This window comes from Podarcis filfolensis (genome assembly GCF_964270895.1).
Source record: "Podarcis filfolensis genome assembly, chromosome: 5".
Taxonomy (NCBI): domain Eukaryota; kingdom Metazoa; phylum Chordata; class Lepidosauria; order Squamata; family Lacertidae; genus Podarcis; species Podarcis filfolensis.
In genome coordinates, this window is record NC_139608.1 from 6537548 (window position 1) to 6549830 (window position 12283).

Consider the following 12283-nt stretch of genomic DNA (forward strand, 5'->3'; position numbering starts at 1 on the left):
TTTTTGTTTGAAACACTGCAGATTGTGGACAAAATGGATTGTTTCAAAAAGTGGCAGAAAGATATATCTAGATTTGTCTGGCAGGGCAAGAAGCCCAGAATAAAATTCAAGATATTAACTGATGCAAAGGAAAGGGGTGGATTTGCCCTGCCAGACTTTAAACTTTACTATGAATCAGCAGCATTCTGCTGGCTGAAAGACTGGCTGCTTCTTGAGAACACAGACATTTTGGATCTAGAAGGTTTCAATAATGTTTTTGGGTGGCATGCATACTTGTGGTACGACAAGGTTAAAGCACATAAAGCATTTAAGAACCATATTGTCAGGAAAGCTTTGTTCAACGTTTGGATAAGATATAAGGATTTAGTGGAAAATAAAACCCCAAGGTGGTTGTCACCAATGGAAGCAAAAGCCCAGAAGAAGCTCAATATGGAGGCCAAATGGCCGAAATATTGGGAAATTTTGGAACAAGAGGGAGATAGACTAAAACTGCAGAGCTTTGAGAAACTAAAAAACAAAGTGTGAGATTGGCTTCATTATTATCAGATAATGGAGGTATATAATTTGGACAAGAAAATTGGCTTCCAGGTGGAAAAATCAAAATTAGAAACAGAACTGTTAGAACCCAAAACTAAGATTTTGTCAAGGATGTATAACTTGCTGTTGAAATGGAACACACAGGATGAAACGGTGAAATCTGCTATGATTAAATGGGCACAAGATGTTGGACATAACATTATGTTTGCTGACTGGGAACAGTTGTGGACCACAGGTATGAAATTCACGGCATGTAATGCCTTAAGAGAGAATATTATGAAAATGATATACAGGAGGTACATGACCCCAGTCAAGCTTGCAAAAATATATCATTTGCCCGATAATAAATGTTGGAAATGCAAAGAAACTGAAGGTACATTCTTTCACCTTTGGTGGACATGCCCAAGAATTAAGGCTTTCTGGGAAATGATCTATAATGAAATGAAAAAGGTATTTAAATATACCTTCCTGAAGAAACCAGAGGCCTTTCTTCTGGGCATTGTCGGCCAATTGGTGCCAAAGAAGGACAGAACTTTTTTTATGTACGCTACAACAGCAGCAAGAATATTTATTGCAAAGTATTGGAAGACACAAGATCTACCCACTTTGGAAGAATGGCAGATGAAGGTGATGGACTATATGGGATTGGCAGAAATGACTGGCAGAATCCGAGACCAGGGAGAAGAGTCGATGGAAGAAGATTGGAAGAAATTTAAAGACTATCTACAGAAATATTGTAAAATTAATGAATGTTAGAATGATGTTGGATTGAAATTAAGTGGTTTCCAACTGTAATGCTCTAAGAGAATATGAAAAAAGGACTATAAATAGGTAATAATATAATGGTAAGGATTTGCTGAACTAACAATTTGTGGTGGAATACAAAAAAGGGAGGTATGAGGAGGTCCGGGAAACAAGTTATAGGAAAATAAGCAATTGAACATCTATGTGTTTTTAAATTTTCTTTATTCTGTATTTTTGTTATTTATCTGTTTTTTCTCTTTTTTATTTTATTGTAATACTTTAAAAAATCTTAATAAATATCTTATAAAAAAAATAAAAGATTCTAAATTTGTATCTTTTATCAATTTTTGCCATCTCTGCATATTCCAAGATTTTCATAAAGCATTCTTCCTTTGAAGGTGTTCTCTCCTCCTTCCTCAGTTTAACAGTATACAATAAATATTTTTGATCTGTAGGTTTTAATGCGTATTTTCAACTTTTATGTGGTTTTGTGCTTTTCAATATTAATAATAATACTATTTACATTATTACTATTATTTGTATTGCTTACAGCTTCTGACAACGGAGGCTTATGGCATTTACCATTTTAACCCATGCCATTGTTGAAGCTGAAATATCACAATTGTTGGGGGAAATAGATAAAACAATTGCTGGCATCAGACTGAGTTATTACTAAGCAATAAGTACCTGGATGAGAGTATTTTCTTCAATCTTGTATCCAAACCTCCATATGGCTCCAATGAGAGGAAGCTGGAGAAGTCCTGGAGGATAATGCCTGTGTGACCAGAGCTGTTTCAGGTAGTGCAGAATCAGAACAGCCACCAGCAGAGCAATCAAAAGTGCCCATACCTCCATCCTTCTCTTGCTGTCTCTTTCTCCTTAAATTTTTCTAGGTTGCCTGGTCAGGTTCAACTCTCTTTCTCTAAGGAGTTTTTGCTTTCATCAAAGACATCAGCAGTACTCTCTGTTTTTATATGCTCAGTTATTAAAAACAATAAGCAAAAATGGGTGCGACACCATTTGTAAGTAGCCTTGGAATGTGATACAATCAAACACTAGTACAATCACACAGATGTGACGAAGTGTGCTTTATATCAGGCACATTGAACTCCCAAGAGACTGTGATCTACTTCCAGTACCCCGAAAGTCATCTGGTATTTAATATGGTTATCTTTTCCTCTTGTGAAATTGCTGCTCCTTGTAACCTGTGCCTTGGGAAGGTACCAATCTGATGTAGGCGTCAAAGCCTTCAGAAAGAACTCTGAGTTCAAGCTCTTATTAATCCAGCAATGAGGGCCAGGAATAGTAAATGCATTACAATTGCAAAAGCCAACAAACTTCTACCTGCAGTTGAATCGAACCACAGTGCAGTACAATTGCTACTTCCACAGAGCACTTGCTAGCTGCAATCCATCAGGGGTGCCAACTTGAATAAAATATGAGGAAGGGGGCAAGTGAGCCCCAACTCGCATAATCAATCACATAATGTGGCTCACGTCCACCATTAGAATTGCAATTGCCATGAACTTTGGTGGAGCCAGGCCCCTTCACATATTTTAGAGGGGCACTGAAGGGACCTCAGCCCCTAGTTCTTCGCTCCTAGGTAATCCATTTCCTGTTGAGTGCAACAATAATAGAGAACCTTTCTTCTGGACAGCCCTTTAAATGTTTTCTCATAGTCATAAGCAAAGAAGTCTGTGGTTGCTCGTCTAATTCTTCAGATGGCTAGGCAGCACACCCCCAGAGATGCCTCCTGTTGGCATTCCACTGCCCAAGGCAGTTGTCACAGCCTGCCTTGTGGGTGGACCGGCTCTCTGCTTCATAGCTTGTTATGATAAGAATCCCACACACACTTTCCTGTATTTACAGCGGTAGCTGCTGGTGCTAGATTTCAGGATCTGTTGGTTGGCATAATAACCCAATACTGGCATGAAGAGAGGGATCCAACGGAAACTCTGGCAGCAGATATTCAAAATGTGTGATACATATTTCACTGCCTAATGGTCACCACCATATAATAGTCGAGCTCCTTTTTTCAAATCAGTCCCAAAGCATTCACCACATAATGGTCACAGGGCATTGTAAGCATGCATGAGAATGCCTTGCCCCAATTCGGACTACCTATTATCCTTACTGTACCAGTTCACACGCATTCTGTGCATCCTAATCACACCAAAAAGAGTTAGTAATAAGTAATAAGCAATATAAACATAATTATGTTTCTTCATAAACACTGTTTCCTCGATTAAGGGTCATGCTTTGGTTTTTCTTTTCTTTTTTAAAATAATATTTATTCAAAATTTCATGAATACATAAGTATGAAAAAAGAAAAAACCAAAAAAGAAGAAAAATACAAATCTCAAATTACATCTTTTCATTTGCTTATTTCTTGAACCTCCTCACACCTCCCTTTTTGTATTCTAATTTAATTCATTATTCCAGCAAATTCTTCCCATATTTCTCAATTTTAATTTAAATAATTTATCTTAACAATTTATCTTATTTATTAATTCAACATATCTTCTCCTTCTTTTAATATATTCTGTTATTCAATTTACCTTAATTTCTTTAACCTTATCTTATCTTAAAAACCTTAAAATTTCAAAATTTAAACCATATTCATACATAACTCCTTAAATCTTTTTTACTAAAGCCAATTTAGATCCTTTCCAGCATGTTCCCTGGTATTTCATTAATGTTGCACTAATTCAAAAAATAAAGAGAAATTTTTCTTCATATCTCTAATTTTTATCCAACGTCCCTTCTTCCTGGTCTCGGGTTATATCAGTCCTTTCTGACCTTTACATCCAGTCCATCAATCTGGTGATCTTATGTCCGAGGCCCTTAAGTCTCTTCTAGGCCCCTTCTGCAGATTTTCATGTTCTTGTTTGTGCTTACGCACTTCTTTGTCTTTTGTTGGTTTCTTTCGTAGTTTCTCCCCTTTTTCCTTGGGGGGTGGGTCTCCGGAGGATTCCATCCGGTAATAATTTCCATTTTCCTTCATCAGACTAGCCCATTCCCCACAGTCCCACTCCCCGTCATCATCTTTGTAATCCAAAAAATAGTTATCCAAAAGATAGTTGTCCACCTGTTTCATAGTCCCACTAGAGTTAAGAGCTTCCTTGACTCCAAAAACTTCCAGACACTCTCCAAGTTCAATCTTCCAATGCAGTGGCTTTTGCTCCTGCAGGACTTTGGATCTCTCCATTTGTGTTGTTTGAGGTGTAATCGCAGCCTCTTCCTTCCTCATCTGCCCTTGGACTTGCCCTGTCAAACCAGATTCCTGAATTGGTCGCTGTATAGCTTCTTTATCCTTATTTCCTGTTAAATCATATTCACTGGCTACAGCATTCATCAAGTCCAACTTTTCATTCATCAAGTTCATTTTCTCATGCAGCTGCTCCAGCAAAGCATTTGTCATGCCAAGGGCAGACACCAAACCTTCCTTCCAACACATTTCTGTTCAAGGTCAAACGGCTGGTCCCATGATCCCAATCTCGCAGCTGTAAGGTCTCCAAGTAAGCTGCAACAACAAACTGACAGGCTCCCTCTAGGGGACACAATTTCTATTTGTATCCATTTTTAAAATGTATCCAACAACAGAGATTACTTTCGGTTTTCAAATACTTTGTTTCTTTAAGATGCAGAAATGCAGAAAGTAGCGTTGAAGTTAATTTGTTTCATGCTTTGGTTTTTCACCAATAATCGTCGCACCCCCCCCTTTTTTGAAAAGAATAATTAGCATAAAAATGTGACAATTATGGTGAAATATGGTATTTAACAATAAACATATTTAACCATTCGTTTGTCATCATGATAAGCATTGTTCAAAGAGGGAAGGATGAAAATATATTTTGGCCTTTCTAGTATGTGAAGATGGATGAGATGGGGATTTGAAGTCATACTCTAGTTTAAGAGCATTTTGTTTAGGATTATCTGATTTCTCTTTTTTTTTTTTTAACATAATTTTTATTAACAGGCCAATAACAGGCCAAGAAAGAAAAGTTTTTCCTCCACCCCACCTTCTTAGCTCCAAACATACCCATCTCTTAATGGCACTTCGTCTCTTGATTTATTTGTCTTTCGCCCGTCGCTCCAATCCCAGAAATCGATTAATCAGCAGTCTTATCTCCCGACCTTTGCTTGACATATGTGCTTCAACATCTCCAATTATATATTTCCAATTATATTTTCATGTTAAAGCAAGCCAGCACACGCGAATTGGAGACGGCGTCCGGGAAGAGCCGAACACACCGAGGGCTTAGCCAAGTGACCAGCGCACCCCCTTCTCGCGAGTCTGGGGGTGCATTGTGGCCACCGCTGGCAAGGCAGTCCCCCCATATCCTTGGGGGGGGGGGAGACTGCATACTTCCCATAGCAGCCTCTTAATTACCTCATATGGGTCAGAGTGATGTTATTGTCGGCCATCTTCCAATGTGCCACCTGGTGGCCCCCCCGATTATCTGTTTTCTCAGTCCACATTTGAATGTCAGATGAACATCAATCCAAAATAATTTATGTACAGAAGGAATGCTCCAAAGCAAGACCCCTTAACACACTTCAGTTTCCAGTCCTTTAAGCTCACATTTCCTAGCCATTTCTATAGATGCTTATGGATGGATGTCAACCCACTTTAGCAACTAAATTGACTATGAGAAATATTTGGGGGGAACTCAATGCCATTTTCAACTGAGATTCAGGAAAAAAGATGCTGGTTTCCAGGCAAGAGATTAGTATTCACTTATAACAGGGAATATAAAGATTCATTGGATGAGCAGTATTCAGCTTCAAAGCAGATACTTACTTTCTCCATCTGAAGTAGATAGAAATCAATGAGATCCTGTGGATCATGCAGAGACTGATTCTCCTTATGCTCCTCTATCTCCTCCTTTGCAAATGAAAGCACCATCTCCATGCAGGACAAGGCCTTCTTGTGGGGCCCTGGGAGATGTTTCATGAGTCATGGAAGAATTTCACAAAGCTATAGGAAAGATAGCAGAAATGCTGCCATTACCATGAGGAAGCTTGGTCACACCGTTTGTGCTTTGGATTAGCACTTTAAAAACAGGATCTGCATTATTCTTCAGGGCTAGCATATTAGTTTCTCACTAAGAAGAAGGAAGGTGTCTATCACTTTTCTGGAATCTCACAATGATTGGGTTCTATGAATTATCCCTAGCTGAAAATGTGAAAGAAAACTATGGCTCAAAATATTTTTCCAGCTCCCAGGCATCATTCCAAAACTGGGCACAATCAGGGGACCCCTCCTGGAACAAGTTAGTGGCCTTTTATGGTAGGTGGGTGTGGGGGGAATTGAAGTAAGTTCACATTTAAAACCAAATTTGCCTAATACACAAATGGAAAGACAGCCATCATTCAAAATGTACACTTCTTCATTTTTTTTAAATTTTTAATGGCATTTATTAAATCTTCCAGTTTGTTAGTCAAGTACCGGTGATTCTGATCTTTCATCACAAAAAACTAAACCTTGAAGAAGGATGTTTTTTCTCCTTCCTTGTTTTCTCATTAAAGATCAATTACTTACATTTTCTGAATACATAAGCAGCTAGAAAATTAAAGTTGGACTGATATAAAGCAGTGTTAGAAACTGAGATATGAAAGCTCTGAGCTAAATGGCACCTTAAACCTAGATTATGGGTGGAGCAACGGAATGTTTAGGTGTGCCTTTTTAATAACAAGAATACAAAGCTGAAAATGAATGAACTGCAGCTAAAATCTTATATTCATTTTTCACATGGTCTAGTCCTCATCTGAATACTGTAAAAAACAAAGCCATACTTGCCCTACCTGACCCCCTAAAATTCTTAAGAGAGTCTCTTCTCCAGTCTTCAAAGAGTGGCTGGAAGTGAGGAGGCAGAAAAAGGTCCTCCTTTCCTTCCACTCTGCAGTTTTAATCGGAAATTTTAGGCTTAGAACTTTGCCCAGAAGTCAGAAACTGCTCACACTAATGAAATTCCTTGTTTCAAATGTGCCTAGAACACTGATATAAAGTTGTCTGTAGTTTCCCAGTCAAGTGATCCGTACAAAAATGGAAATGCAAATAATACGGTCATGTGTGCCTAAAAATGCATACAATAGTGAAAATAACACACAGGCCTTGCTTCGGGCAAAACTGCACACATGTGTGTGCATTAGGAGAAATTAGCACTAAAATGCTGATGAAGTTTCATGAGTACTTTTTTAAAAAAGATCCGGAAGGGATGTAGAAATGTGGAGAACTGAACTTAAGTTTGGAAGAAGAGTTTAGTTGGGTCATACAGGAGGGAGCTGCTTTCCTTAGCAGTAGGGACAGTGCTTAAGTTGCAAGTCTCTCTTTCATTAAAAAAATTCCAGCCAAGGTTTTGGCTGCAGGGGCCTCACTATAGGCACCATCATCATTGCCACTGCTAAGTCAGTAGAGAGTAGACACATTTAGTTTTCCATGATGGCAGCAAAAGTATGTAATTCCCTTAGTGAAAAGATTATTTTGCTCACCTCTGTCCCCTTTGGTGGGCTCTAGATGACCTGTTCTGAAGGTCATTGTTCCATTTTTATCCCATCGTTCCTCCAAAGAGTCTTCTGTGGTGGACAAAGTCTTCTTACTCATGCTTTTTATTTTATTTTATCTCAATGATAATCATAAGAAATTGAGCAGGCGGAGAGATAGTAAGTGGCCCTTATCTCAGATCAATTTAAACCTGATGTCACTTCTTCAACCCTCTATCCTCTATCATAATGGATTCCAAAATATTGATTTGTGGTATTAAGGCCCTGATTTGTGGTATTCAGGGGGACCTGTTTGGCTTAGGAGAAATGAAAACAACTACTCACGATATGCCAAAAGCTACTTAATTTTTTTATGACAAAATCCATGGCTTCCATCAGCTTCTGGAACCGTTCATCTTCAAGAGCAAACCAGTGCCCAAAAGCCACAGGACATATCACGTTGGAGACTGAATTAGTGATGGGCATGGAGGGGTCAAGTGGTTGTCCTGCAAAATAAAGCTATACTAATGTTAGCTCAGCTGCTCCTGTTTGTACTGAGAGTGGGAGTTCATGGTGGTGATGAGAAACTGCTGGGATCTCCATTAGGAACCAAGAGAAGCATATCACATTCCTTATTCATCTTTAGCATACCATTCTAGCAACAGTTTATACATTTTGGAAAGTAACTTCTCATTCATTTTTATTACTGATATCCTTCCCCACTTAAATGCATTGTAAACTTCACACAGGGAAGTTCCTTTGGCAAAAAAATGGGACTCCACTGCGCCATCTGCTGTCTTAGTGTTATAATGCATAGAAAGAGCTTTATCTTTACAAATGTAGCCTAGTCCCAGGAGAAAACTATTACTTCCCTTAATCTGGACACTATATATCTGCAGATGCAGCCTAGAACAGCATTAGCTTTTTTGTAATTACATCACACTGCTGACTCCTATTAAGCTTGTTGTCCACAGAAGACCTCAAGTGAAGGAGACAGTGTTGTTGCAGAGAGTTTCAGAAAAGCAAACTGTTTTACACCTTTATATTTTTTTTCCAGCCCCAAAATTGTGAAACAGGAGACATGACAATGTCTTGCCAGCTTTCTGTACATGATAACGTGTTCAGGAGGAAGTTGCTTTGCAAATGTGCTTTGCAAACTGCAAGCAGCAAGTTTCATTCAGCCCAGGGCAAATTCATTTGCTCCATATCTTCACCGTTCCCTGGTCAAGAATCCAAGGAGTTTTCTTGGAACATCCCCAACCTTGAAATTTCTATCCCAGAGATTGAACAGGTAGTAATCACCAGTGATAGGAGCTGAAAGAATAGCATTCTGGTAAAAGTTAAATGATCCACTTTTGCTGAAACACTTAACCAGATTGTGGACTCTTGTTCATTGAAGGCTTTCAGCAGGGATTGTTTGAGGAAGAAATGGGAATTTGCCTTCAACTATTATACTACTACTATTATACTACTACTACTATGCTTTGGTTGGCATTCCCTGCATTACAGAGGGATGGCTTGGGCGACCCTCGGGGTCTCTTTGTGCTCTGCAGTTATTTTTATTGTAGGGTGACAAGCAGAAGAAAGAAATTTGTCTGGATAAAAATCCAGTGTAAAAACAGTTGTGTGAGGTTTTTTGGAAGCATCAAAGTGGTGGAGGTAGGGGGTAGGTTTCTGAGCCCAGAAACTTGTTTAGAAAAGCTCATAAGATGCTGTAAGCAAGCAGTCAGAACTCCCCATCCCCGGGAGACATTTGAACTGCAACCGTGTATGTGCAAACAGAAGGGGAAACGACAGGCCGCCAGAGTTCCGGAGTACTGACCCAGAAACTGAATAGCTAGAGGAGGCCAACAACCTACCTCTTGAAAGACTGACTCCTGTGACTAAAGGATTAAAAGAGCAGCAGTTACTGCTCTCCTTGCGAAAAGCACTGAGACACCACTTAGTGTGCTTTGGCATGCAGTTTTTAGACTTCCCTGTCTTCAAGAGCAGGGAACGTTTGGCTTACTAACGAAAGGCTTATCAAGAGTGAAGGTGTTGTAAGTGAAAATTCACAGGTGTAAAATGGAAACAAGCCACATATTCAGAATTGGACTGGAAAATATCACCAATGAAAGTCCTTTGGGGGGGGGAGTAAACATTTAATGAACTGTAAAAAAAAAAAGAGTAAAATTTAACGAACTAAACTTTGAGACTAAGTTGTGCCAGGAAGTTCAACAGACATGGATCAAGGGGCAAATCTGCAAAAAATATCTTTTACTGTGCTGAGTTGCTGGTTTCTGGGATTGACTTCAAAATCTTCTTGCCATTCTCTATCACCACCTGCTGGCCATGACTGAGCCCATAAGCTTTGTTAGCTATTTGTGATTTTAAAAAATGTCTTACAGAAATAGGTGAAGATAAATCTTTACTTGTCAGGCTGGCAACAGTTAAACAACAAGCATTATTTACATATAAATTCATGAGTGCAATATGTTTCTCTCCCTTGAGCCCAAGAGAGGGTTCTGACATGACAACTTATACTCTAAATTCCCTCTTCCCTCTGACCCATCCAACTGAAGACCTTCAAAATGATAGACTGATTCTGGGCAGGGCATGAGGAAAGATGCAAAGAGTCTTTCCATGCTTAAAATTCCAGGGTCAATTTCTAGCATTTCTGCTTAAAGGGTTGCAGGCCAAGATAGAAATATCTGCCCATCCTTATACTGGAGAAGAGGAGTCTGAGAGGAGATATGAGAGCCACCTTCAAATATCTCCAGGGCTGTCACTTGGAAGAGGGAGCAAGCTTGATTTCTCCTGCTCTGAAGGACACAACCTGAACCCGTTGGCCTTGCATCTTATAGATCAGGTGCCACTGTAATTTGCCATGTTGATTTGGTAGTGTGGGCCAGCTACAGGCCTTCTTGAATGGCACAGGTCTTCTTAATCCTTGTAAATCTGGTTCTTGGGATGGGTTGTGGGTGGAAAGTGCATCTGACTCCACGTTAGAGTTCCATCAGTGGAGAAGGACAAGGACAGTGCTTCTTAGAAACCGACTTAGAGCAGAAATATTCATACTATAATCACTCTCTGAAAGCAATGTATGATCCGAATTGCCTACCTGCTGTGCTTACCCCAGTGGGTGTCTACATTTGGTTCTAGGTCATGGCATTCCCCCGGGTCCCAGTGAATTGTAGAGTTGGAAGGGACCCTGAGGGCCATCTAGTCCAGCTCCCTCCAATGCTGGAATCTCAGCTAAAGACATCCACGACACATGGCCATCCAACTTCTGCTTAAATACCTCCAAGGAGGAGAGTCCACAATCTCCCAAGGGAGACCATTCCACTGTCAAAAAGCTCTTACTGTCAGTAAGTTTTTCTGCGGAGATCATCTGTTAGGGCGACAAGAGCTGCCTCGGTCCCATGATGAGCACGGAAGCCAGATTGGAATGGATCCAGAGCTGATGTTTCATTCAGAAACCCATCAAGCTGTTCAGCAACCGCTCTCTCAATCACCTTACCCAGGAATGGAAGATTGGAAACCGGGCGGTAATCGGACAGATCTAAAGGATCTAATGATATTTTCTTTAAGAGCGGACGCACCCCTGCCTCCTTCAGTTCCCCTGGGAATGTCCCGGTGTCAAGGGACAAACTGATGATATCCCCTAGGGGCCCCCGCACCTCGTCTGGACACGCTCTAATCTGCCAGGACTGGTATGGGTCAAGAGGACAGGTGGTGGGATTTCCAGCTCGGAGGAGTCTGTCCACATTGGTTGGGGATATCCGGTCAAAGTGGTCCAATACTGGACCCGAGGACAGTCAAGGAGGCTCCAGTTCCGTTATTGTATCCAAATTTGCAGGGGGGTCACGACGGAGCAACAGGACCTTCTCCGCAAAAAAGCTCGCAAATGCCTCACAACTGTGTGTCAAATTGTTATTTAAATTTGGCTGTCCCTTGAGGGATGTTAAAGACCTAATTATACTAAATAATTGTGCCAGGCGAGAGCTAGCAGAGGCAATGGAGGCCGAGAAGTAAGACTTCTTAGCGGCCTTCACTGCCATCTTGTAGGTTTTCATAAAAACCCTATAAGATGTTCTTGAGGCTCTGTCGCGGGCACCCTGCCATACTCGCTCTAGCCGCCTGAGGTCCCGCTTCATTTTCCGGAGCTCCTCGGTAAACCAGGGAGCCCGGTTTTGATGGGGTCGCAGAGGGTGCTTAGGTGCGATTTCATCAATGGCTGCCAGGAGCTGGATATTCCAGCCCTCAACAAGCTCAGTCAATGAGTCACCAGGGGGAGCAAGGTCCCTCAAGGCTTGGCGGAATCTTTCAGGGTCCATCAGCCTCTGCGGGTGAGCCCAGATCAGCTCGCCACCTAAGCAGGGTGGGGGTGGAAAGTCAATCCTGGCTTTCAGAGCGTAGTGATCAGACCATGGCACCTTCATCGAAGGAGACATGATCACATCTATACCTACGCCAAAGATCAAATCTGGCGTGTGGCCTGCTTGGTGTGTGGGGCCCGAAACAAACTGGGAGAGCC

At 40.8% G+C, this 12283-nt stretch overlaps 1 protein-coding gene across 1 annotated transcript in view; it reads right to left on the bottom strand.

The window, feature by feature from the left end:
* LOC310762213 (cytochrome P450 2J2-like) overlaps positions 1-2235 on the bottom strand; it is a 40991-nt gene extending 38756 nt beyond the window's left edge. The window contains exon 1 of the mRNA XM_083612907.1: positions 1969-2235. Coding sequence (XP_083469033.1) covers positions 1969-2136 — 168 coding nt within the window. The 5' untranslated portion in view covers positions 2137-2235. The remainder of the gene's footprint in view (positions 1-1968) is intronic.
* Between the last annotated feature and the right edge of the window lie 10048 nt (positions 2236-12283).